At 31.7% G+C, this 27,082-nt stretch overlaps 2 protein-coding genes across 4 annotated transcripts; one reads left to right on the forward strand and one right to left on the reverse strand.

Moving 5' to 3' along the window:
• The first annotated feature begins 12,666 nt into the window (after positions 1-12,666).
• Positions 12,667-14,473, forward strand: LOC129300073 (probable mannitol dehydrogenase). The gene is made up of 5 exons (XM_054938598.1): positions 12,667-12,836; positions 12,962-13,075; positions 13,168-13,681; positions 13,840-13,993; positions 14,087-14,473. Exons 1-5 carry the CDS (start codon positions 12,739-12,741, stop codon positions 14,290-14,292), a joined length of 1,086 nt encoding a protein of 361 aa, XP_054794573.1. The 5' UTR covers positions 12,667-12,738; the 3' UTR covers positions 14,293-14,473.
• Positions 14,474-20,058: 5,585 nt separating this feature from the next.
• On the reverse strand, positions 20,059-26,412 carry LOC129300075 (bZIP transcription factor 16-like). 3 transcript variants are annotated; one of them, XM_054938599.1, is made up of 13 exons: positions 26,071-26,412; positions 25,463-25,573; positions 25,304-25,360; positions 25,143-25,217; positions 23,882-23,971; positions 23,715-23,774; positions 23,416-23,594; positions 22,594-22,648; positions 22,351-22,393; positions 21,962-22,251; positions 21,067-21,144; positions 20,863-20,988; positions 20,059-20,624 (listed from the first exon to the last, which is right to left on the reverse strand). In XM_054938599.1, exons 2-13 carry the CDS (start codon positions 25,514-25,516, stop codon positions 20,505-20,507), a joined length of 1,227 nt encoding a protein of 408 aa, XP_054794574.1. In that variant the 5' UTR covers positions 25,517-25,573; positions 26,071-26,412; the 3' UTR covers positions 20,059-20,504. The 3 variants fall into 3 exon arrangements, with proteins under 3 accessions (XP_054794574.1, XP_054794575.1, XP_054794576.1); XM_054938600.1 differs by having other exon boundaries at positions 23,425-23,594; positions 26,071-26,407; XM_054938601.1 differs by lacking the exon at positions 26,071-26,412 and having other exon boundaries at positions 23,911-23,971; positions 25,463-25,546.
• Positions 26,413-27,082: the final 670 nt, after the last annotated feature.

Consider the following 27,082-nt stretch of genomic DNA (forward strand, 5'->3'; position numbering starts at 1 on the left):
TGTGTGTGAGCTACTATATATATAGTTTGTCATATTTATTTTTGTCTATATTCCTTATTGAGTACTCTTGAAAGGGATATGTTGTGGGTTCTATCGGTGGTTGTTTGTGTGAATAAATTAATACATTACATCGAGGTTTAGCTTGCCAATATATATATATATATATTCTCTGTCACAAAAGTGAGAATAAACTTCACTTAGTGATGAGATAAGAATCATTGGGATTTAAATTTAGTGATTATATTTAATATAAATATTGAGTGTTTATATTATTTGAATCGTTAAAATTTAAATAAATAATTTTAAATTTATACTCTATTTAATATTAATTAGTAAGCGAGTTTATGAGAATCATTAATATAAATTTTAATATTTCAGACGGTACAAACACTTGTAAAGCACAGTGATCATCGAATCCAAATATGAATCGTTGTCGTCTGTCTCAATTTTCAACAAGCCGTGACAATATTTTAGCAGTGATAATTTTCCTTTCCTGCCGCAACTGTTGCTGCTGATTCAGCATAGACATTTATTGTCGTCACAAATAAAATCAATAGAAATCGGGCCAACATTAGGGCGGCAAAATTTTCAGCAACAACTCTTCAATTTTTAGAAGCGACTTTTTTTTTTGGCAATGCTATTCCTTTCATGTCCGCTCTTATCTAACAGTATAACTTAATTACAAATGAATATGAAATTTTATTAATTTCAAATATTCACTAAGGATATTTTTTTAAAAAAATCATCAATCACTTCTCAAAAATATCAAATTACCTTGTATAAACGCTTATGAAATTGACAAACATTATCACCCTAGAGAACAAAAATCTCTAGAAACAGAACTATTTTTTGCTGCCGAAGCTAAAGAATATTTCTTTTTTTTAAAAAAAAGCTTTATTATCAGTGTTTTATAATAATTTTTGGAGGCGACTTTTTTTTGGGCAATGCTATTCCTTTCATGTCCACACTATCTAATAGGATAACTTAATTACAAATGAATATGAAATTTTATTAATTTCAAATATTCACTAAGGATATTTTTTTAAAAAAAATCATCAATCACTTCTCAAAAATATCAAATTACCTTGCATAAACGCTCATGAAATTGATAAACATTATCACCCATAGCCCAAAACTCTCTAGAAACAGCACTATTTTGCTGCCAAAGCTAAAGAATACTTCTTTTTTAAAAAAAAAAAACATTATCATCAGTGTTTTATAATTATTTGGTAAACGTGAAGTACGAAGAAAATAATATTTTTTTAATAATAAAATTGTCATAATTTAATTTGATGGTAACATCCATACACTTAAAAACATAGTGATTTGATTTTTGACTAACACAAAACATGTTCATTACTAATACTAATTATTAAAAAAAAAACATGGTCATCACTGATTGAATTTCTTACATTGTAGCGTTAACTCGGTTCTGATATTATGATAACCTGAAGAACTTGTAATTCCTTATTAAAATTGTGTGCGTAATAACTAACTTTGACTGTAACATTAATTAGTATCGCGAAAAGATCGATATTATAATTATAAAGCCTTGGTCAAACGTAACTTCATCAGCCAGAGATGATATATGTGGAAATGGACGTGGTTTCTCTTGTACTACTTGGTCTTGATCGATCGGCAATCAGTAGAATTTCATTAGAATTAATTTTATTTGTATTATATAATTCGTGTCTGCCAAGAAACGATATGTTCCTTTTCTTTTTGACACATGTCATAGAAAGATTCAAGTGCACCAAGTTGACTTCCCACTACTACAGTGAAAGAAGCACTGTAAATTTAAATCGTTAAATTAAATTTAATAATTTAAATTTGATAGTTTTTAAAAGTATAAATTAACTTATATTGTTAAAAGTTTTAATAGATGAGTAATAGAATGAAAACGCAGTGGAAAAAAACCAAGTCCCAAGCTGATGTCTTGTGTTGGAGTAGTGATGGTCACCGAGTAGTGTTGACATTTATATTAATTACACGGGTTAATTAGTTGATGCATGTTTTGCTCAAAATATATTATCATCACATACATTAGGACGGTACGGTGGCAAGCACATTGACGGCACCGTCACATACGGAGGGTACTCTAAGTTTATTGTTTCCGACGAGCAATTGGTGGTTGGCAGCGTAACCTCAAGATGCTAGAATCACAGCGTATACGATGAGCATTTTGAGGTAATCAATTAGTGCAAAAGTTCATTTCTTTAAAAACAAAAATTAAGATACAAATATGCCCTTAAAGTTTTTACGTAAATGCACCTGATAGGCTAAAGTTTTTTTCTGCACAATTTTGCCCAATGTTTTTCAATTTGATTCAATTTTATGTTACTGTCAGGGTTTAACTGCTTTGACTTGGTTAAAATTTTGTACTGTTATCTTGCCATATTGGAATCCATCTGTCACTTCTCTCCTCCAAACCTAGATTGTTTGAAGCCTCATGCCCTCATCGTCATTATTGTCTCCCGTTCGCTTCTTCTTCTTCCACAGATTCCAATCCCCACTTCAATGCTCTCCCCTTGGTCTGCCATTACTGCCACCTCCTCTTCCCCCCTCCCCTTAAAACATCATCAAAACTAGTAACGGTGGTCGACTCCCCTTCCTTACTACTGACGATGGCTAACTTCCTTTTCATTTCTCTCCTCCAAACCTATTAGAATCTCGTTCTCGATCTGTGGCATAAGAGGTGTCTCGATGATGGCAAGCCAAAATCCGAGAAGGCCAAGTAGATTTGAAGAAGTAGGCACATCGATGATGGAAGGGGTTCTCGTCCAAGTTGATTTTGTGCTTGACTGAGGTTCCTCATTTTAATATCGTGGTGCCAATTCTGAGATAGACGAGTGTGGGATGTTCAGGGGTTTTCTTTTTGTGTGAGATAGTGAAGGTTTCCCTTGGTGTTGGGTTTTTTGTCCTTGCTCTTTTGTTTTGGTTCTTCATCCTTGCTCCTTGCTTTGAGTCTTGTAGCCTCAATTTCTAGGTTTGATTTGTATTTGGCTTTTTTTTTTTTGGCATGTAATTGATTTGTTTCTGGTTCCGTTTTTTTTTTTTTTGTTTGATTTGTTTTTGGCTCAATTTTTTTCAGGTTTGATTTGTTTCTGGTTCAAACGAGGAGGGCGAAGAGATGACAGATATGTTCCTTTGATTCTTCATCGGTTAGCTTTGCCATCCACTATTCACCTCCCTTTGCCAGATATGATTTCCTCTACGGTTTGGGTTCAAATGTTTGATTTTGGTTCCCTTGATTTCTCGAAGGTTTGGGTTTGAGGGTCTCGATCTTGTTCTGAAGATATGATTTTAGATGCTTCATCTTTTTTGGTTATTTGTTAAACAAAATTATTTTCATTTGCTTATTTTGTTGTAAAATTTGGAGCCAAATATTCATTTGTTGAATATTGATTGTAATTGTGGATATGGAATGTTTTGTCCGTAAATGATGGAATATTGATTCTGGAATTTTGATTTGAAGATGTTTCACCGGCAATGAAGGATGAAGATGAGGGGGGGAAGGGAGATCCGTTAGCTTGGGGTGAGATGGATGAGATTACGTATCAAAGTCAAAGAAATATCTGACATGGCAAGGGAGAGAAACGTGATGTGGACGTCCAATGATGTACAAAACAATTAAATGTTCAAAGTTAACAGTGGCAAAATTATACTAAATTAAAAAACTTTGGGGCTAATGTTATAACAAGGGATTTGACCTTTAACCATCCTTACCAAGAAATCATTGAACTGAAAGGCCTCGCTTAATTTCATGTATAGGGAAGCTAATATTAATGTTGATTGTTTAGCAAGAACTTGTCATTCACTTGATAATGTTTTGCACATCTTTGATCAACAACTAGCTTTTTTATAAGGGTGTGATAGTTTGTAACATCACAAAATTAATTCAAGATTAATTAAGCTAATTAAAAGCAAATGAGTAATTTTAAAGGAATACTTAGATATATATAATTGTAGTTAGAAAATTATTATTTATATTTAATCTAGATAAAATTTTAAGTTATGATTTTCTTTAGAAAATAAAAATAGTAATAATATTATTATTAAAAGGGAGAATCACATTTAGCCTCTTTTAAAAGAATTAATCACAGATAAGGACTAAGAACAAGTTATATTTCTATTGTAATAATAATTCATTTAATATTAATTTTTATTTGTGATTAATTTCTTTAGGAAGGGGTTGGATGTAATTTTTTTATTAAAAAATATATAAAAAAGAAGAAAAAGGAAAAGAAATATTAAATTAAAAAATTGAAGAGGGAGGGACGGAAATTCCGTATGTGTGTGTTTGGTGTATATAAAACAAATAATGAGAAATGAAATAAAAAATTGTGGAACCCACCTCACTTTATTTTGGATTTAGAATCTCTCCACTTTTTTTTCATCCATTTTCCTCCATTTCTTCCATTCCCACTATTCATTAATTTTATCATTTAAAAAATTATTTAATAAAATAATTTGAATAATAAAGATTAGAAAAATGGAAAGAAAAAAGTAGAGAGACCCCTCTTCTCTTTATTTCACACCCCCTTGGCCCCTCCTCTTTTTCTTTTTCATTTATCTTCCCTTTTTCCATTTGCCGCCTCGTTCGAATAGAGAGGAGCGAAGAACAAAAAAAAAAAAAAACATTCATGTATTGGTGACAAAAAAAAATTTAAAACTTCATGATGGAATATTTTTAATGAAATTTTAAATTTTCTAAAACTATATAAACATTATAAATATAAATATTTTTATTAGTCATATTTTCTCTATATAACTATTATAAATATAAATATTTTTATTAGTCATATTTTCTCTTTATTTTTTTATTTTAAGATTATCAAAAATTTAAGATTTAAAAAAGGGATGAATTTTTTATAAATAAATAGGGTTATTAAGGTTGTTAATAATATAATAAATATTTTAGAATATTATTTTGTTGATAACATTTGAATTTGAGGCTTTTAAACTCTAGACCTCTACAGATAAATTTTTGGTTAAATTTAAAAATATAAATTAATTTGTTGATATTTTGATAATTATTTGAGATAAAAAATAGATTATTATGGCTATAGAATGATAATTGTAAGCTTGAAACTAAACTTGCAATTTTTAGGTATTTTTTAATGAAAATTTATGAAATAAAAAGAAAAATTTTGATATTAGAAAATTATTTAAAGAATAATTTTAGCCAAACTTCAATAAAACTATTGTGAAAAAAGTTATTGAACCAAGCAGATAGATTTAAATACATGAAATTGGATTTTGAAATTCAAAAGGTTAAGACTAAGGCCTTAAAAAATAAAATAAAATAAAATAAATCCTTAAGTGTTGGAATATGAGTGGAAATTGTATTAATAATATTTAAAATATTGAGATATAATTAATTATAGATTAATTTTTATTTAACACCATTCAAGTTTTGGAAGTATTGATTTGAGGGTAATATTTGACCTCTCAAAAATTGAAGTAACTGAAAAAAAAAAATTATTTTATACATTTATATGTTAATTAATTATTTATGTTTGTGAAGTAAATGAATACACACACAACCTTCCAAAACTTAAAATTATTGTTTATAATGCATATGTGGTCTCACTGAGATATTATAATTTGTGATAAAGTTAATTATAGTACATGTAAAGAATTTGAATGTGATGATCATGTGTGAAGAAAAAGAAATGAATATGAAAGCTTACTTGTAATGTGCAATATTAATATTAATTTATGCTTTTATGGGATAATATAATGTGACACGATCTGAATAACGAGATTAAGGGTTGATGATAATATGCATACCCTTGATTATAAATTGTGTATTATATGAGCATGTTGAGTTTGTATATAATGTTAATGTGATTTATGTGATAATATGAAAATTGATGCATCAGCCATGATTAAAATTCGATGATTTTTGATACTTGTTAAGCATGAAAATTGATGAACATATAGGATGATTGTGAATTTCATATATGAGAGTTATTGAAATACATTTTCTTATGAGTATGATCATATAGCAGGAATTCACCTTAGTGAAGGAGCTAGCAATTGTGCAAAATCTATATTGATATTGGCTATTAACCATTAATCATAGGGATTATAACTACTACTTACCTTATAGAGTATTGTAGCATTTTTTTATTATAGAACTTAACCTTGCTGATCTACCTAGAATTTTGGGTAGAGTTAGTCGTGGGTATAACACCTCATAGTATGTGATTTGAGAGAAATCATATTCATAAGTAAGTAAGGTAATCCTAACCCGATACTCCCTCATGATATGATTAAGACCTTGGATAGTTTCACCATATGGATGATCCTTTTTAGTTGTTGGCCCACAAATTTTATGTTAGAGAAAAGAAGGAAAATATAAAAAAAAGATTGATCTAAAATAACTCACATAGCCATTAGGTTTATTAACTCACATTAACTCCATTTAGCTTCCATTAACTTAAACAATTACTAATATAATATCCAACAATCTAAAATCACATTTTGAATGTCTAGGGTTCATTCAAAATAGATAACCCAAGTTTATAACTTTGTAAAAACTTCTAAATTATGTGTAGAATACTTTAACAACTCCAATTAGTCCCATTTAGACCAATGTGTTTGGACCTATAGTCTTAAATCTAAAAATTATTATCTTTCAACTTTAAATCTTACTTTCAAAATATGTATAGAGAAGAAGAGATAAAGAAGACATATCTAGGTGAAATCAAGCTTCAACCACCTCCAAAATATCCAAAAGTTGATGCCCTAGTAGAGAAAATACTATCTTGGTTGCATTCTCTTTGTTTTCTAGCTAACTCTCTATTTTTGAACTGATTCATGCTTTTTGAAAAAATTGGTTTAAGAAATTATGCTACAGGGTAAATTTTTGTACTATAGCATAACACACTGTAAACTAAAAATTTAATTTCTCTCTACAATTTGAGTTCAGGTGACCCAATTCACTTTTGAACCCAATCTAAAGGCTAAAGTTAGAGCTAATAGATGTCTCTAACTATTCTTAAGCCCAATTATATATAAATTTACATAATTATCCTTTATTAGATTAATAAATTATACAAGTTTTTTTTTATGTTTCACATATTAAGAATTTATTTAGGTTAATTTTTTATATAATAATCTTTTTGGGTTAGCCCTTAATTAAACGTGGTTCGTGTGATGATTTAAATTTTAATTTAGGGCACTTTGACAGAGTTGATAAAAGATTTGGTGTTCTTTTTATTTTACAATTGTAACACTACTAGCTTAATACTGCTATCTTTTTCCCATTCAAAAAAGAAAAACGTTGGGGTAAAATTGTGTCAAAAAGTTTTAAGATGTCAAGTACATCAACATAAGAAATTTGAGGATAGACTTGTACTTTAACACTAAAACTAACATGCTTATTAGAGTTATCCTTCATAGTATATCGTTTAAGGTATTCTTTAGAGGGTGTTCATTATAATCTCACCTCATATTATAATGTGGCTTTTCTACAACCCTCATCCCAATAGGGTTTAGGATTTTGTTGATCATTTTATACCACACTTGTTTAATTGTAGTTTCCAAATTAAAGTGTCTTATTTTTCAACTGAATGATACTTTTAAATTAGAGGCCCAAAAAAAATTATACTCTCCCTTTCTTTTGTTTATAAGATATCTTTTAGAAGTGATTTATATATCTAAATATAAAATAATTTAATAAAAATTTTATAATTATACTTGTTTCAATATTACAATTCCCTTCTTATATTTTCTGTATCTATTTGATGTTTCACAAATAAAATTATATTAAATGAAAGATATTTTTAAAAAGAAAAAACATATCTTCATGTCCTTATAATTTTACTCAATTTTGAATTAGATCTCTTCAATTTATTTTGTTTTCATTAAGCCCTTATAGTTTGATCACTTAAACTTTTTAATCCCTCAAGGTTAAAATCCTTAAATTTTTCCTTTAAAAAATAAAATCAAGAACTTTTATATTTTTATGAAATGATTACATGACTTTAAAATTAATTAGATAATTTTATAATTCAAAATTTAGATAATTAGCTTGTCTTCTAAATATTTTTTTATACATATAGAAATTTTATTAAAAAATTAGTAAAATGTAAACAGCGTTTTAAATTAATTTTTATTTTTTCAATTTTGACAAAAAGTATTAAATAAGAATTTTGATAAAATTCAATAATATTTTTGTATTTCAAAATTTAATAATTAATTATTAATTTTAAACTTTAGGAATTAACATATACTCCCTCCCGTTCTTATTGTAGAATACTTTCAATCATTTTACATTTATTAAAAAAAATTATTTTTTATATTATAAAAAAGTGAGAGATACTTTTATTTTTGCTTATGACTTTAAATAATAATACAATTACATTAAGTATTTTTACGCTAATCAAGAAAGGATAAAATTAAAAAATAATTTAATTATTATAATACATCCTATATTTTAGATCAAAAATTACTTCTAAAGTATGCCTTATAAATAGGATCGGAAGGAGCATAAAAGATGAAACTATATGGGCTTGATTAAAATAAAATAAATAGAAAATACTTAATTAAACATTGAATGAAACTATAAAGACTTGTAGATATATTTTTCCTTTTAAAAATTTTTATTTAAAAAAAAGATTATAACATGTATTCAATAAATTTTATTAGCATGTGTAATTTTCTCAAGAAATTTCTTATAAATTGGAATAGAGAATGTATATGCTAGATTAAGATAAAACTTTTTTCCCATATGTGTTTGGTTTGAGGGGAGGAGAAGGGAGTTGAAATTTTGATAAGTTCATCAATTTAAAAAGAATATAAGTGAGGTTATAAAATTTTAATAAAAAGAATATGTAAAATAGAAGAGTGACGAAAATTAATTAAAAACTTGTAATTCTGCTTCTCCAAATTTATAATTTTACAATTTTATTTTAAAATTTTAATAAATTTGTCCAATATTAATTTGGCTAGTACAAATTAATATTAAAAAAGTATACAATTTGACAATCTAGATAAGCTCTAGACAGTTCAGATATAATCTAAATAATCTAATTTAATATTAAAAAATTTATAAATTTTATAAATTAACTATTTAAATATACTCTAAATAACTTAAATTTAATATTAAATTTTTTTATTTTTATTTTAATAAATATAATATTAAAAATATTTAAAAATTAATTTAAATAAACAGTAAAAATTATTTTAAAGTAAAATGAAAGGTGAGGATTATTTTTGATCCTGATGAGTACTCGGTGCTCATTGCATTGACAAACACTGAATGCGAACGGCTAATATACTCACATCAAACACGCCATTAGTACTTTGTTTGCCAGCGGCTTGCCGTGAAACACATGTAGATGCGGTCCCAAGGTTGTGTGTTCGTGTGTGTACTCGTGATTGGTATCAAAAAACGCGCTGTTGGGGCGGGACAATTTTGGATGTGGAGAGCTCAGTTTCTTATTTTTTATTTGTTTTTTATGGAATAATTTCCCTTTGGGGGTCCAGAGGTTAAGTAAATATTGATTTAGATAATTTTAAATTTAAGAATTTTAATTACAAATGAAAAAATTAAATTCCAAATATAATTTTCAGTTTGCAATTACGATTCATGTTTGTAACTATTTAAATTAATATTTATAATTTATTTTTTTTTAAATTTTTATCAGAATCCAAACGTTATTAATTATTAATGTTGGAACTTTATTGTCATTCCCCCTATTCGTATGATATCCCGTAGAATGAACTTATGCACTGTTTGGTACATGGAAGTGTTTTTGATTATCATCATCGCCAGTCCAATATTGCCCTCATATATATATATATATATATATGTTAATGCTTACATATGGACCTTGTTCTTCTGATAACAGTATCATGTTTTGGTTGTACATCTGTGTGGGCTGTGATGGGCACGTTTGATGTCATAATTGACACAGTTTCAGCTGTGCATCCTCTGTCGCCTTTGATTGGTCTATTGAAGCCAAATGGCAAGCTTGTGTTGGTTGGTGCGCTTGAGAAGCCTCTGGAACTAGGGGTGTTCACGGGATGGGACGGGACCGGGACACCTACATCCCGTGTCTCGTCCCGAAAAAAAGATCGGGACTGAATTTTGGTCCCATGTCCCGTCCCGCCGTCTTGATAAATGGAATAATATCGAAAAAAGATCTGGATAATAACGTTTATTAAAATTTTAAATCATATAATTTATTAAATTTAAAATCAAAACAACACAAGTACATAAATGACAATAATTTAAAATTAATTATTAAATTATATTAATCACAACTACACATTATACTAACAAATACAGGTAATCTTTATGCTATAAGATTAGTAACAACAGGCAAGTCAAATACAACATCAAATCATTGTTCTTCTACTTTAGTGAAGATGTGTTAAGCTAATTACTCTTCAAAAAATAAAGCAAGAAATACGTTATAAATAAAAGTTATTAAATAGATAGATATAAAAATAAATTATATTAATATAATTAATATATTATAAAGGAAGATATCGTCATGTTTACTTCATGCCATTAAAATTATCAATATAAAAAAACTTTAGCTTTAACTAAGAATTACAAGTATTAAATTATAATTGATATAATTAATATAAGTATAAATTATATTAATATAATTAATATATTTAAAATAAAAAATAATATATATAATATTCGGGACGGGACGGGACGTCCCGATGGTAATCCCGTGTCCCGTCCCGTTCCGAACCCCTTTCCTGTCCCATCTCGTAAAGTCTCGTCCCGATTATTTTTGGACCGGGACAAGACCCGTCTCGATATGATCGAAATGATACTAGATCAATCGGAACGGATTTAGACTAAACACCCCTATCTGGAACTGCCAGTATTTTCCTTACTATTGGGTGGGTACATAAAAGAAAAATGATTTCATAAACTGAAGAGTATCATGATAAACATGTGACAATATATATATATATATATATATTATATTATATTGGCAACACCATGGAGCCACACCAAAAAAAAATGTGTAGATTCGCATGCGATTCAAGATTTCTGGTTGTGCTAGTAGCTAATTTTGTGTTCACCATGGTATATCAACATTCAGCCACATGTATCGCCTGTCTTAATGATTTATGCATGTTCCTTATTGACTCTTGAGAGAGGCCTTGTGGGTTATGTATGCATAGTGACGTACATAATTAAATAAAATTTAAATTAAAAAAATAATATTATACTCATAATGTATACATGTGTAACAAATAAATTCACCATCAACAATATAAATTATAATTTTATAGCATGTTAAATATGGATAAATTTTAATTAAATTTGGTATGAAAAAGGTAAAAAATTTGTACTTATAATTATCAACATCTTTTAAAAAAAAATCTTAAATTATATTATATGCACATGTGAAGATCAAAAAATAAAGTTAGCTTCTATGAGGATTTAATTTTTAAATTTTATCTCATTTGTTTTAAGAGTTTCCCATAGTTTTGGCCCAAAAAAAATAAATACAAGTTTCTGATAGTTCAATCGCAGCTAACTTCTAACTAAACTCAATTACGGAAATGATTTTTTTAAGAATATGATTTATGTAGTTAAATTTATATATTTAATATATTTATATTCAATCAAATCATAATAAATCTATTTTATTGTATTGATTAAATTAATAACAAAAGTGTATTATATAATAAATAATTTTTAAAATATACATATGTTTTTGTGACTATGTGATGAGAACCAATCATTCATACGGTACCATGTTTTGACTAAAAATATCCACACACTTTCATTTTTGCATAATTGATTATGTTCTCCCAAATCACGTTTAAGGCTTCTCAATTCCAGTTTCAATTATACTTGGAGCCTTCATTACCTGTCAACATTTTTCCCTTACCAAGTATCCCCCTGGCATTGTGTGCACGTGTGAACACAGGACAATCAACAAACATCGAAGTGACTGCTTTTGCACGCAGCTCGAGAAAAAGAAATCTGAAAAATGAGATAAAAATATTTATTATTTATTATAAAGAGAACAAAACATTAAACATGAAAAAATTTTAAAAATTGTAACATCCATAAAAATATTATTAAATATTAATATTATAAATTTATAATAAAAATTAATTTAAATTTATATTGTTTATCAATATATATATGTGTGTGTTAAATAACTTTTAAAATATTAAATGTATTATTATTATATTTTTATTAAATAAATTTAATAATATCATATGTAATTTTATTTACCTTAAAACTCATGTTTTTTATTATAATTCATACTTCTAAAATTAATTTTACTTAAAATCATTCAGACATTTTTAATTGTATTAAAATTAATTTAAAAAAATATCATCACCTTATAATATAATCAATTATAATTAAAATATATTATTATAAATAATTTTTTTAATAATTAATTATACGCAATTAAAATTTAATTATATTTTTAATTTAATTAAAAATAAGCATGAAGGTAAGTTTTCCCCTTTTTTAATCTTTCGGTAAGAGCTCGGGTCATGATCTTATGATCTGACGGTTTTTGACAGGTGTCATAGAAAGGTTCGAGGACATTGACTGCGAGTGTTATGTTCGTCACCGATGACGTCAGGACAGCCCTCCCCACCACTGTCACTCATAAATGTCACCACCACCGCCCACGGCACCAACTCCATTCATTTCTCGTACTCTCTCTCCCTCAACAGTGTCAATTTTCGTGTTCTCTCCACCTTCATTCATTTCCCTTACACTCATAAATGGCCGCACAACCTAGGTTGAAGCATCCAGTGAAGGCCTTCGGATTGGCTGCTAGGGATTCTTCCGGGCTTCTCTCCCCCTTCAACTTCTCTCGAAGGTACACACACAAACGCACACAGTAATCCAATCAATTTCTTCATTGAATGTATGCGTTCATATTTTCATAACGCTTTCCGTCTTCATTTTCATTATCAACATGGACTATATTTCTCATTTGTTCAGGGAAACCGGAGGAAAAGATGTGGCGTTCAAAGTGCTCTACTGTGGAATATGCCACTCCGATATCCACATGCTCAAGAACGAATGGGGCTTCTCCGTCTACCCACTCGTACCTGGGTACGTATACATTCATATATACACTCTAAAAACTGCGTGAACATGATGAAACTCATTTCTTATCATTCTAATGAGTTTATGTTTATACACAGGCACGAGATTGTTGGGGTGGTGACGGAAGTGGGAAGCAAGGTGCGAGAATTCAAAGTGGGAGACAAGGTTGGCGTGGGATACTTGGTGGGGTCTTGCCGATCCTGTCAAAGTTGTTCCGACGACCTTGAGAACCTCTGCTCAAAAACTATCCCCACGTCCGGTTCCAAGTACAGTGATGGCACCATCACATATGGAGGCTTCTCCGACTTCATGGTCGCCGACGAGCACTTTGTGGTTCGCATTCCAGAAGCGTTACCTCTGGATGCTGCAGCTCCTCTGCTTTGCGCCGGCATCACAGTGTACAGCCCTCTCAGATATTTTGGTCTTAACAAGCCAGGCCTTCATGTGGGTGTGGTCGGTCTCGGTGGGCTCGGCCATATGGCAGTCAAGTTCGCCAAAGCTTTTGGAGCAAAGGTCAGTGTCATCAGTACTTCTCCTAACAAGAAGAAGGAAGCCGTTGAACATCTAGGAGCTGATTCCTTTGTTGTCAGCCGCGATCAAGATCAGATGCAGGTGATTACTTATCATCACAAGTATTGTTGCTGTTATATGTATGTATGTATGTATGTATGTATGTATGTATGTATGTATGTATGTATGTTATACACACACACACACACCCGCCTTATTCTTCAAATAATGCTCATGTTTGATTGTATATCTGTGCATAGGCTGTGATGGGCTCCTTTGATGGCATAATAGACACAGTTTCAGCTGCCCATCCTCTCTCGCCTTTGATTGATCTATTGAAGCCCAATGGCAAACTTGTGTTGCTTGGTGCGCCTGAGAAGCCACTGGAACTGCCAGTATTTCCTTTACTTTTGGGTGAGTATAAATGAAAAATGATTTAAAGGTGAAAATAGAAATGATGTGAAGCGCTTACAAGTGCTGCAACAACATTTATATGTGTACTGGCAGGGAGAAAGACAGTAGCTGGAAATAGCATTGGAGGGATGAAGGAGACACAAGAGATGGTAGACTTTGCTGCAAAGCATAACATAAGACCTGACATAGAAGTGATTCCCATGGATTATGTGAATACTGCATTGGAGCGTCTCGTCAGAGCTGATGTTAAATATCGTTTTGTGATTGATATTGGCAACACAATGAAGCCAACGCCTTAAATTAACATACTATATATTTAAAGCTTTCTGGGAGAACTAGTTGCTGGTTTGTGTTTTTATATATTCAGCTATATATATTTGTCATATTGATTTATGTGTAATCCTCATTGACTCTTGAGAGGGATATTGTGGGTTAGATGTGGTTGTTTGTATGAATAAATTAACGCAGGAAGGTTAATTAGCTGCATATATATATATATATATATATCAATAAGATTCTCTGTCACAAAAATGAGAATATAATGCAAGTGCAGAGGTGATTTCACTTAGCAGCAAGATGAGAGTCGCTGTGTTAATTTTTTTGGATTATGGAAAGAATTAAATAAAGGATTGCTTCCGCCTACTTGAATTAAACAAGTGAGTTTGAGTGCGATAAAGTTAAGCATCATTACCACTGTACTTCTTCCAAAATTATAGAAAGATAAAATAGATTTAACTAACTCCTACCAAAAAAACAATTCTCCAAAATTATTTAAAATTAACTATATACTTTTTTCAAGTCCAGCATTATTTATTAACAGGCGTAGCTTAATCATAAATAAATATGAAAATCCTATTAATTTCAAAAAAATATCATTATGAAAAACACACAAATGCCTTATATATTTAAAAATAGATAGAGTAGAAAAATGTTTTATAATTTTAAATAAAGGGATCGGAGAATATATAAACGCTTATGAAATTGATAATTATTACCACCCTTTAACTCAAAACGGCACCATTGCTATCAAAGCCAGCGTATATTTAAAAAAAAAAACTTATTTATTATCAGTATTTTATAATAATTTTGTAAACATGAAATACGATGAAGATAATAGTTGTTTAATAGTGTCATAATAAATTAGTTATAATTTAATTTGATGGTAACATCCATGCACTTGGAAACATAATGATTTGTTTTTCTGACTATCTCAAAGCATAGTAATTACTCATTCCATTACTTAAACTGAAGCACTGACTTTGTTCTAATCTTACGATAACCTGAAGAACTTGTCATTACTGGTTAAAATTGTTGTACGTAATAGCTAACTTTATTTGACCATAACATTAATTAGTATAACGTGTTCAAATTCAAAGCAAACTAATTAATATGATGGTTTTAACGTAAACTAAGAAATGTTAAAACGAAATTTTGAGAAATACATTACTCCAGCGTCCAAAAAGATCAATATTATAGACGCGGTCTAACTTCGTCAGCCAGAGATAGTAATATACAACCGGTTTGTGTTGTACTTGGTCCAAATAAACCCTCACCCATGATGGATTAGTAGTAGAGTTACATTTGGATTCTACACCTGGTGTTAGAATCCAAATGAAATTCTACTGATTCAGGTAAAAAAGAATTAAAAAAAAGGATTATAGAGGCATCTCATCTAATCTTCAACAAAAACAAGAAGTTTTATCTCACTAAATGGAGTTGGCTACATGAATTATATAACATTATTATGCTCTATCATTTATTAAGCTTTTAAAAATATTATTAATTAAAAAGTCTTATTCAACAATTTTTAAAAGTGTTCTCTTTAGCTTTCCTTTACCTTTCTTGACAAGGATCAAAGTTATATGTTCTATTTTTTTCATAGGTGCCTCCATTAGTCTTCTTTGTACTTATCCAAATTACTTCAAATGATTATCTACCATTTTTCCTTTAATAGATGCTGACGCTCACTTTTTTCTGTATATGCTCATTTTAGATTTTATCTTTACGGTACATCCACACATCCATCTCAACATTCTCATCTCTGTTATTTCAATTTTATGCTCATATTATCCCGTTAAAGCTCAACATTCACCACCATATAATATTACTAGTCTCATAGCAGTTTGATAAAGCTTCACTTTAAGTTCATTAGATACCTTACGATCACAGATAACTCCTTTACACCACCCAACTTGTATCCTATATGTAATATCTCCATCAATTTTCTCATTATGTTGAATAATCACTCTCAAATATATAAACTTTTTACTTGAGGTATGATTTGATCATTCAATTTCACTTCCAAATTACTACTCACTAACCTTTTATTAAAATTACAATGTAGATATTTCATTTTATTCCTACTCAAATGAAAACCTTTTAACTTTAATGTCCTTCTCCATAACTCAAGTTTACAATTAATCTCTTCTCTTATCTTTGCAATATGAACTATATCGTCCGTGAAAAGTATGCATTTAAAAATTTCCTCTTGAATATGGTTAGTCAAAGCATCTAAGACTAGATCAAAAAAATAAGAATTCAAAGATATTAATCTCTTCTCTTATTTTTGTAATAAGAACTATATTGTCCGTGAAAAGCATATATTTAAGGATTTCCTCTTGAATATAGTTAGTTAAAGCATCTAAGACTAGATCAAACAAATAAGAACTTAAAGATATTAATCTCTTCTCTTATTTTTGTAATAAGAACTATATTGTCCGTAAAAAGCATGCATTTAAGGATTTTCTCTTGAATATGCTCAGTAAAAATATCTAAGACTAGATCAAACAAATAAGAACTCAAGAATAATCCTTGATACAATCTAATTTTTATAGAAAAGTCTTTTGTTTTACCGTCAAATATTCTTATACTAGTTGTTGCCCTGTTACATGTCTTGTATAGCTTGAATATAGGCAACCTGGACACCCTTCTTTTTCAATGCCTTCCAAAATACTTTTCTCAGTACATGATCATAAGCTTTTTTCAAATCAATGAAAACCATATGTAAATCTTTACCTTTATATCGATATTTTTTTGTTAATCTTCTTAGTAGATAAATCACTTTTGTAGTCTCCCTACTTGGCATGAAGCCAAACTGATTCTCAGAAGTATCAATTTTCTATCTCAACTTATGCTTAATCACCCCTTTCCATAATTTTATTATCTGATTCATAAGTTTAATCCCTCTATAGTTAGCACAATTCTGAATATCTCCTTTATTTTTGCAAATATGAACTAAGTTGCTTTTGTCAGGCAATATCTTGGATTGTAAGATCTCATTAAATAACTTAGTTAACTTACTATACTTCTTCTTCACCCAAATTTTTCACATTTCAATAGGAATACAATTAGGTCAATTGGCTCTACCATTTGCCATTTTTTAAGAACTTCCTTTACTTCTCAAGCATGTATCCTTTGATAAAATGACAAATTTTGCTCTCTTTCAAGAGTTACTAAATCCTCCAAGTTAATTGACAAAACCCGCCATCATTGAAAAGTTTAGAAAAGTATGTCTCCTATCTGTTAATATTATTATCTGTAACCAAAATATTTTCCTCTTCATCCTTTAAACACTTTACTTATTCCAAATCTCTTGATTTTCTTTCCTTACTCTTAGCAATCTTATAAATTTTTCATTCTCCATTCTTTGTCTCAAGATCATTATAAAACTCTTTAAATGCTTTAGAATGCAAGCTTCACTCACTGCCTTTTTAGTTTCCTTTTTAGCCATATGATACTTTTCCTAATTTTTATCATTATTACACATATGGATGGCTTTAAAACACTCCTTCTTATACTTTATTTTTTCATCTAAACTATTATTTTACTATTAAGACTCCTTATCTCTCAAACTAAAACCTTTTAATTCTCTCAAAACTTCTTTTGCAACTTTCCTTACCCTCACAGCCAAATCCTCTCACAAAATGTTAGCATTTTCTCGAAACTCCCAAAATTCCTTTAGGTAAAAGATTTCTCCTGAAATTTCTTGCTTTTCACCTTTTAATTGCCATCACCTAATCCTTGGAGGTATTACTCATCGACACTTTTGGTTTTTACTCATAATACACACATCAAGGACAAGGATCCTGTGTTGTGTCATTGTAGCATCCCTAGGAATCACCTTATAATTTTTACAAAGTTTTTTATCTATGTTTCTTACAAAAAAGAAATCAATCTGTGACCTTAAAGCTCCACTTTTATAAGTGATGAGACACTAATCCCTCTTCTCAAAACAAGTATTAGCAATCTTAAAATCATACGCCAAAGACAAATTATCCTTTATTATTTAGCTCCTCAAAACCTAAACCACCATGCACCCTCACATAATGACTTGCCTTCCTCTCAACATGACTATTAAAGTCTCCTCCAATAAAAATTTTTTTATTATGTGGTATGCTTTGGATCAATCCCTCTAAGTCTTCCCAAAATAATTCTTTAAGACTAGCTTCTATCCTGACTTGAGGTGCATAAGCGCTAATAATATTAATAGTCTCATGTCCAACAATCATTTTTAAAGAAATAATTCTATCTCTAATTATGTTAACATCTATCACGTTCTTCTTCCACTTCTTATCAACAATGATACTCACCCCATTGCGTGTGTTTACTTTCCTAATATACCAAAGTTTGAGACCTTGGATATCGTTAGTTTGTTCGCCAAACCATTAAGTTTTTTGCAGGCACAAGATATTAATTTTTTTATGAATCATAACTCCTACCACCTCTATAGATTTAGTAGTCAAGATTCCAACATTTTGAGTACCAAATTTGATCTTGTTTACATGGACTAACTTCTTTAGCCGTGCTTATCCAAAATAACGTGATAGTCTTTGCTCATTTAGCATTACATCTAAATATTGATGCAGGGGCCCTAACTCACTTGTCAGTGTACTCGAGCCATGCAACACGTTACTCACAAGCAATAACCTAGCATTAGCACCATAACGTCTATTGTCTTTATCCATGTGAGATTCAACAGCTCTCCTCCTTTACTTGGGCTTAAAATCGCTATAAAACATAGGAGGAGTTTCATTCGATCTTCAGATTCAGTATAATCCTCCTCAACAATATTTGGTTTAATTTTCTAACACAGCCCTCATCCCCTGGTACCCGCGTACGTGCGTACATGCACTCTCAATATACGGTTGGCATCCATATGCTCTACCTCTTGATGCTGCAGCTCCCCTGCTCTATGCTAGAATCGCAGATTAGTCGTAGTGTAGATGATGAGCATTCTAAGCTAACCAATTACTTCAGAAGTTATGATTCTTCTATCGTTTAGGATATTCTTTACAGGAAGTTGACTAGAATGTTCTGTGAAAATAAGATTCAACATCTCCACCTAGTCACTGCATAATAATATGACTTTTCTGCAACCCTCATCCCAATAGGGTTTAGGATTCTGTTGTTCATTTTATATGACCGTTGTTTAATTGTAGTTTCCAATTCAAAGTGTATTATTTATTTATTCTCCAAGTGTCGGATAATTATAGTTTTCAGCCCCGCGGCCCCACCCTCCCCCCCCCTTACCAAAAAAAAAAAAAAAAGAAGGCATATGCTAGCTTGATATAAAACTTTGAGTACCTTTGGTCGCAGCTATCAGCTTGCAGTGAAAACATGTAGTCATAAGGTTGTGTACTTGTGTTCGTGAGCAAAAATGCTTGGTCGCAGCTATCAGCTTGCAGTGAAAACATGTAGTCATAAGGTTGTGTACTTGTGTTCGTGAGCAAAAATGCAAAACATTTTTGCTCACGATATTTCATATAAAACTTCATTCGATGAACATGCGAGTTTCCTGTGATCTTTCATGGTTTTAAGCTTCATTCGTCCATAGCAATCTCGCGAGTTTCCTATCCGACTTTCTGTGATCATGTTGTTGGGGCGGGACAATTTTGGTTGATGAGAGGCTCAGTTTTTTCTTTTTCTTTTTATAATTCCCCTTTGAGGGGTCCGCTGGATCAGGTAAATAAATGCACAATGAATTATGTGATCTTGGATTCGGGTCTATTGTGTTTACATGCCCACATCTGTCTTGATACATCTGATGTAACTGCTAGGTCATCTCATGCTGAAACTGTGGATCAATGAACTTGCCTTGACAAAAATAATGAAGCGCACAATACAGCAGCTTGGACAGGATTTGAATTCAACTAAAGGGGACATGGAAAAACATGGCATCCCATGAAAAAAGTTAAAAAGACAAAAAAAAAATAAAAAAAAAAGCAGGGGAGTGGGGGCCTTACCCATATCCCATATGAACTTAAGCTTGTCAAGCCAACAATGCATGACCCAGAATTGCACTATAAATATAATCCAGGTTGCCTTGACTGTTAGAAGACCTAATTAGAAATTAGTAATGATATAGCACAAACAGATCCTAACACTATATTAATGGTAATGGTCAACTTTAAAACAATTTGATTTGAGCTACAAGCTATTCAAAACGTGAACTTGCTGTTGCTATTTGGTTAGGTTATGATCTTGATCGCAGGAGCATGAAGGTAGTTAGATCCTAACGACCACCCTGCACGGCTTGTGTCTGCTCGGCCTGTTGAGTGTCACTATCCACATGTTGGTCATTCCGGCTAGGCAAATGTTCCCCGTTGTTCTCAGGTAATTCCCCGAGTTTTTCCTGTATATTATATAAAAATTGTTAGATAGCAGGCTCAAGATTTGACAAATCCTTCCAGATCATAAAGGAATACAAGTGGCGGTTATTCCTTATTTTGTTTGCTTAATCAGGGATCTAATGCGCAGAGCATATCAGTACATTCCTTGGCCGCTATTAGGGACTGCCTAGCAGGTGGAGTGCTCATGAATTTCCGAAAGAGACCAGAAACAAATATCAAACCATATCAAGATTTTATCACCTTGAGGGCAGCATTTTCTGAGAGCAGCTGCTCGTATTCACTCCTTATCCGATTCACTTCAGAGCGGAGAGAAGCATTCTCTTCCTTTAAAGCCTCAGCTCGCTGGGCTAGTTCATCACATTCAGCCTGAAATAGCAGAAACACTTAAATTAGACATGTCGCACGCATGATCGGGCAACCAGAAGCAGAAACAGGTTACATCACCTGCTTGCGCAACCTAGATCTGCGAGCTGATTCCCTATTAGACTGCTTTCGTCTCTGTCTCTTTAGCTCTCTTTCATCCTATATGTTAACCAGGACATAAAATGATTTTTAGAGGGGAAAAGAATTGTAAAGAAACCAATCATACAACAATAATGGTCGTTTGAGAAAGTCTTTGCAGCTATTGATTATGATAAATTTTTAGATCTAATGATTAACTTATAATACTACCGGGGATCCATACTTTAAAGAAACATCACAATGACTAAAGTAAATGTCCAAATAACACAAACAATCATCATAAGGCTAGATGCATCTACCAAGTACAGTAGCTCACTTAAGACCAAACAATATTTTAATAAAGAGGAAGAGAAGAGACACAAGTTGAAGGGCAATAAAAAAGCCAGACATAACATGTTACACATGTTCGTTACAAGCACAGAATCTAATATTTCCTTGAATAATTATTTTACCAGTATTCAAACAAAACCAACTTTTTTCCATCGAACACACCTAGTAGTAAACAAACCAAACATTACAACTGGTGAACCCCTGTAATTGCATATGCCGTTTTCATATCAAATTCCATACTGAGTACCGCATGCACCAGGTCACCAACACTATATTCCTTTTTTCAAATATTGAAGCTAATGAGTATGTTTTATTTTCAGAATAAAGGAGCTTAATTTTGCAAGCCTCCAGCATGTAATAAAATTTAACTTTTAACAAGTTCAACAACTAGTGAACAATTTTATGAGCCTCAATATGCAGTACAAAGTTAGGTACAAATCTGTCAAAAGGCAAGCAAATTAATATTCTTTACTGATCTAGTTAAATCATCTTGAACTGCCATGATATTATAAGTAGAAAATGGACATTATCCCGTTACAAAACTAACCTGCACCCAAAGTTGTGACTGAACACTCTCCCGTGATCCAGCAGTAACAATTCCTCCAGCAACAGCAGTAGAAGGAACCTTTCCACGCAGTGCAGGAATAGTGGATGAAGTGGGTGCACCCCAATAATCCATTCCTATATTTAAATTTGTCGTGGGACCAGAAACTCCACCAGGAGCACCAGCAGCAGCTATAGGCATGATACTCATAGTTTGATTGACCATATTGTGAGGTGTATTAAGTCCCCCGTTTTGAGGAGCACGCCCTGAACCTCCATTCTGAGACGGTTCAGCTGTAATTCAGCAAAAAAGGCAGTACCTCAGCAGTGACATGCATAACTTTATCTTCATATGTACAAAACTCAGAAAAGCAAAACGAGAACATGTCAGACCTCCCAAAGAGTCATGCCTTTCCTCTGATTTCAGCTGTGAGTCCTACAAAAACAAGAGAATGAAAATGTATGATATCATATCACCTAAGACATTTTACTAAATAAGCATGCAAGAGCAAACATTGCTCTAAAGTTTTTTCCCTTCATTTTTTATCTTTTTACATATCTTATGCTTGTTCAAGTATATAAGTACTGCAAAACTTAGTCATAACAGACATATATTGACCACAGAGTAGCATTTACATTCTCAGAATTTGCATCGCTTCCTTCACTGGTACCTTCACTTGCACTTTCACCACTGCAAATCCAAGTTAGACTATCAGCATAAGTAGCCAACATGCAATTGCAAATCGCAACTGAACACAGAAAAGTAATTGACTGTCATTCTAACAATAAAATTTCTGCTGAGCGGCAGTATAGCCACAAGATTGATGAAAGTAGGAATCAATTAACTGAGGCATTGAAAATAAACACTACTATTAACAAACATCCATAATATGCCAAACATCCAATGACTGACAAAAATGAAAAGGAAAAGCTGATATAGTTTTCATATAAGAAGCGCAGACTCTACAATATGGAAGCTGTGTCCAAATTCATGTCTATACATGCTACATGTTGGCTTTAATGAAGCACAGGCACTAACACATTACAACACATGTAGACACTTCAGATTTTCCCATGCCATTGTCCATTCAGTGTTCTGCCTCGTGTCCATGTCAATGACCAAGCTTCGTAGGTTTTCTAGCATTAACATAATCAGGAAGAAAAACCAAGTGGGGCAAGAATGAAGTGAGCAACTTCAGGAGTTATTCAACTATTTCCATATTCAACTATTTCACATCCAGAAACCTCACCAGATATAACTAGAAAACAATCTTCAAAGACACAAAAGAAGATGCTAGAATCAATTCATCATATTTGGCATTGCCTATAGGCTTAAAAAAGACTTCATTTGAATCCCTCACAAAGGCGGCCATACATAGAAAGTTACTCATCCAAAGACATCAGCAGTTTTCTAGCTTAAGTTATAAGATCTGGAATTATAGAAAAGCAAGACCTTACACGAGATACCTTTTTGAATGAACTCCATTAGCAGATGTCCCTGGTGTTTTATTATGTTCAACATTCTTTCCTGTAATCATATTCAAACTACCCAAACTTCCTTTTGATCTTTTGATTGGCAATTTTTCCTTCACCTCAGGAGGCTTACCATCAGCTTCCATGTTTCCAAGAGTGTTTCCCTGCATGAAAACTCATGGGTTTTCCTTACTTGGATAAAGACTGGTCCAGTGCAGAAGAAAAGGATGGAGATGAAGAAAAAGTCAGAAAGAGCCAAAAAACAGGAAGGGTGAAAAACTCACAGAAGGCTCTGCAATACCATTCGGAGAAGGCATGGCAAAGGAACTAAAAGGATAAGATCCCTGTGCAAAATCATGGCAATTGGCAAATAATGATTAATGCTTTAGAGATTGTGATGATTTAGTAACTATAAGACAATTTCAAGAAAGGATAATTCACAAAAGAATACCGAAGGCATAGATGGATGAGCATATATACCACCATGAGGATACATTGCAACATATGGATGTGGTGGGGTACCATAAGGAGGCATAATATGCTGCAAGTAACAAACCATAAAAATCAAGAAAAAAATACAGTATATTATGTAATATAGCTGTATAAGAGGAAAGAGGTACATACTAGTCCCTATATTGCAAGCACAATAAAAAACAATAAATAAAAATAACAAAGGACCATTCAACAATTGAACGAGAAAAAAATCTACATTCACTGTTCGGGCAACAGAAGTATCATATTACTAGCTATTTTCCCAAAATACTTCACAAGACCACCTTTGACATGACAATTTCTTATCTACAGTAGCATACACAAACGCAGATAGTGCCCTGGAGTAATCTCTTGATATAAACAACCATATCTGTCGGGCACATGCAACAAGAATGTTAGGCATGTTATGGCCTTTACAATATCACTAGACATCCATATATTAAATGCAATGATATTTTCCATATAGTTGACAGCTCAAAGAAATTGGTCATGCTTCTGCTTGTTAAATTGTGCTAACTTATCCAATGCATGAAAGAGCAAAGAACTTCATCCAGTGGAAAAGTTCAATGAATATAAGGACCTCAGTACTATTTTGGAATTCTTACATAGAGGGTCGGATTTGACTTTGTATTCAATTCCAGTTATAAAGGAGATAGTGTCCCTTAGGTTACATAGCAAAATTAAAATAGCATCAATACCACATGCTCTTTACTATCTAGGACTTAGATGTCTTCATATTCAAATAATAACCTTATGTCATGAGGTCACCAAAACCACAATCACCGCCTAAAATACCTACCATAGGTGTAATCCCAGCTGCACTACTGATCATCCAAAAAGACTACAACTACAGTCACCACCCTCAATGCCTTGCCAATGATCAATTGCCACCCCAAAACCATCATAAGGGCAAGTTTTACCACAATTGTCCTTGCCCAACCGTCTAAGTCACCTTTGCTGCCCCATCCACCCAAATGCCACCACTGGATAGCTAATGGTTTTATTTGAAGCCAAATAATTTCTTCTTTCCTTTTGCTCCAAATGCATTAGAAAATAAAACGTCCAAGCACTAGAAAGAAGCAATCATGACTATTTTATGAAAAAATAAAAGATGATAAGGAAACATGCATATATATTAGGGGGAAATACACTCAGACTGAGCGATATTCTACATCATCATTTGCTTGAGATTGGTCAATCATAAGTTAGGGGATAATTACCTGGACACCCCACACATATGGGTGAGCTTGGGGACTTGATGCTAAGAACCCATGTGGAGGCATTGGAGAAAATGCCTGTAGAACGAAGCTGGTGGAATCAAAATCTAAGCTTAATATTAGTCAAAACATAATATGCCAACAAATATTTTGTCATGGCAAACCTGAAAGCTGGACCAATCTGGATTAATTGTTCCAGTGCCAGGAGTTGACGACTGCTCCTGCAAAAAAAAAAAAAAAAAACAAGCAACAGGGTTTTTTGCATTGCGTGCAAAGTGCCATTAAAATGTCCTGGTAGATAAAATAAAAGAACCCAGGTGGACCTGTGACATCACCGGAGGTGTCTTTGGCTCCTTTTCTCTTGGGGTTTTATCCATGTCACCGAGACCCGTGGCTTTATATCAGTGCCCTCCAAAAATGTACACTAAACCATGCTGCATAACGAGAAAACTTGCGTTATAAGTCAGCTAACGAAATGTTTCTCATCCGCAAAACAGACAACAAAGTCACACTGCTCAAAAGTAAAGCCTTGTAAACAAAACTTTTCATCCAAAAGCCCCAATGTCAAATCTTACAAAGTGTTACAATCTTTACGTTACATTAATAGATTAATAGGTTGTACAGGAAGCAAATGAACCAATAATACATTACTCTTTCCTTCATTCCCAATTAAAGTAAACCGTCTAAAAACATTTTTTAAATCAATTTCCGATGTTATCTACAAAACTAGCACTGGCATATAACTGAAAAATTCTGTTCAGCTAAAAAAAAAAACACTACTCGTTTAATATCTATTTAAAATGACTTGGCGTAAGGTGATAATCAGGCTCAGAACAAAGCAGAGATAACTATGAGCAAAAATTGAATTCATGCACAATTTAGCTACATAAAAAATTCAGCTCTTGGCCAACAGAGGAAATAATTCAATTACCGCTCATAAAGACAGGAATCGTCGCGGCAGAAGGAGAAGAAGAATCGGAATATGCAGAAAATAAGCAATGGAAGCAACAATTGATAGTAGAAATATATTATATGAATAATAAAATTATTCCGTGACACGTAGGTCAATCAGGCGTTTATTTTGGGAAATGTCAAAGCAAGAAGGTGATCTTCCATCTTAGAAGATACGACAAGACGAGAATGGGAGAAAGAACTGATGAAATATCAGACTAGGGTTTTTTTTGGCTTCGGTTTGAGTTTGTTCGGGCGTGTTCACTCCCTCACGGAGAGGAACGCATAGGTCGTCCGTCGTACGGTGTCGCTGTCCCGTGAGATTGTCGTTACCATTTTGCACCGCGGGTGTCAAATCTCCCTTTTCTCCTCCTGCCCATTGTTTTTGTCTTTCCATCCCCTTGAATCACCGTTTTAATTGGTTCAAAAAAAAGAAAAAATCACCATGGTTAGATACTTAGATTATATTGGAGAGCATTATAGGATTCTTGGAAGCCATATATGAAACAAACTCAAGCATTTGAAGAAATATTTATAAATCATTTACTAATAAAATCCTGATGTCAATAACTAAACTTGAAACATTATAGGATTCTTAAATGCTACATATGAAACAAACTAAAGCATTTAAAAAAAATTTATAAATTATTTACTAATGAAATTCCCGTATCAATAACTGAATTTGAACCAATAATTTTATAAATTATTAGTGAAATTTTTATCAATTAAATCATATTTGTTAGTGTCTTTTTAAGTTTTTTTATATTGTCCATGACTATTCTCTTATTGAAAATAATTCTATTCAAATACAATTAAATATTAAATGTAAATATTTTTTAACAAAAATTTAAAATTTAATCCGTTATATTATGAAAGATTAATTCTTTCTATCAAACCTAACCTTCATTAATGTGTTTTCAAGCACAAAATCTACAATGGATGAAATGGGCATTACAGAGAAATAGATAAAGCCTAGAAGCAAGCCCGCCCAT

This window comes from Prosopis cineraria, unplaced genomic scaffold (assembly GCF_029017545.1).
Source record: "Prosopis cineraria cultivar Desert tree isolate PC_DT_omini unplaced genomic scaffold, ASM2901754v1 PC1418, whole genome shotgun sequence".
Lineage (NCBI taxonomy): Eukaryota > Viridiplantae > Streptophyta > Magnoliopsida > Fabales > Fabaceae > Prosopis > Prosopis cineraria.

Bases quoted from the DNA above. Each gene is read 5' to 3' on its own strand.
- LOC129300073 (XM_054938598.1), top strand. From the start codon at position 12,739: ATGGCCGCACAACCTAGGTTGAAGCATCCAGTGAAGGCCTTCGGATTG. The intron at 12,837-12,961 runs GTACACACACAA...TCATTTGTTCAG, and splicing joins CCCTTCAACTTCTCTCGAAG to GGAAACCGGAGGAAAAGATG. The intron at 13,994-14,086 runs GTGAGTATAAAT...GTGTACTGGCAG, and splicing joins AGTATTTCCTTTACTTTTGG to GGAGAAAGACAGTAGCTGGA.
- LOC129300075 (XM_054938599.1), bottom strand. From the start codon at position 25,516: ATGGATAAAACCCCAAGAGAAAAGGAGCCAAAGACACCTCCGGTGATG. The intron at 23,972-25,142 runs GTAATTATCCCC...TGTTACTTGCAG, and splicing joins CATATGTGTGGGGTGTCCAG to CATATTATGCCTCCTTATGG. The intron at 22,252-22,350 runs GTCTGACATGTT...GCTGAATTACAG, and splicing joins AAGGCATGACTCTTTGGGAG to CTGAACCGTCTCAGAATGGA.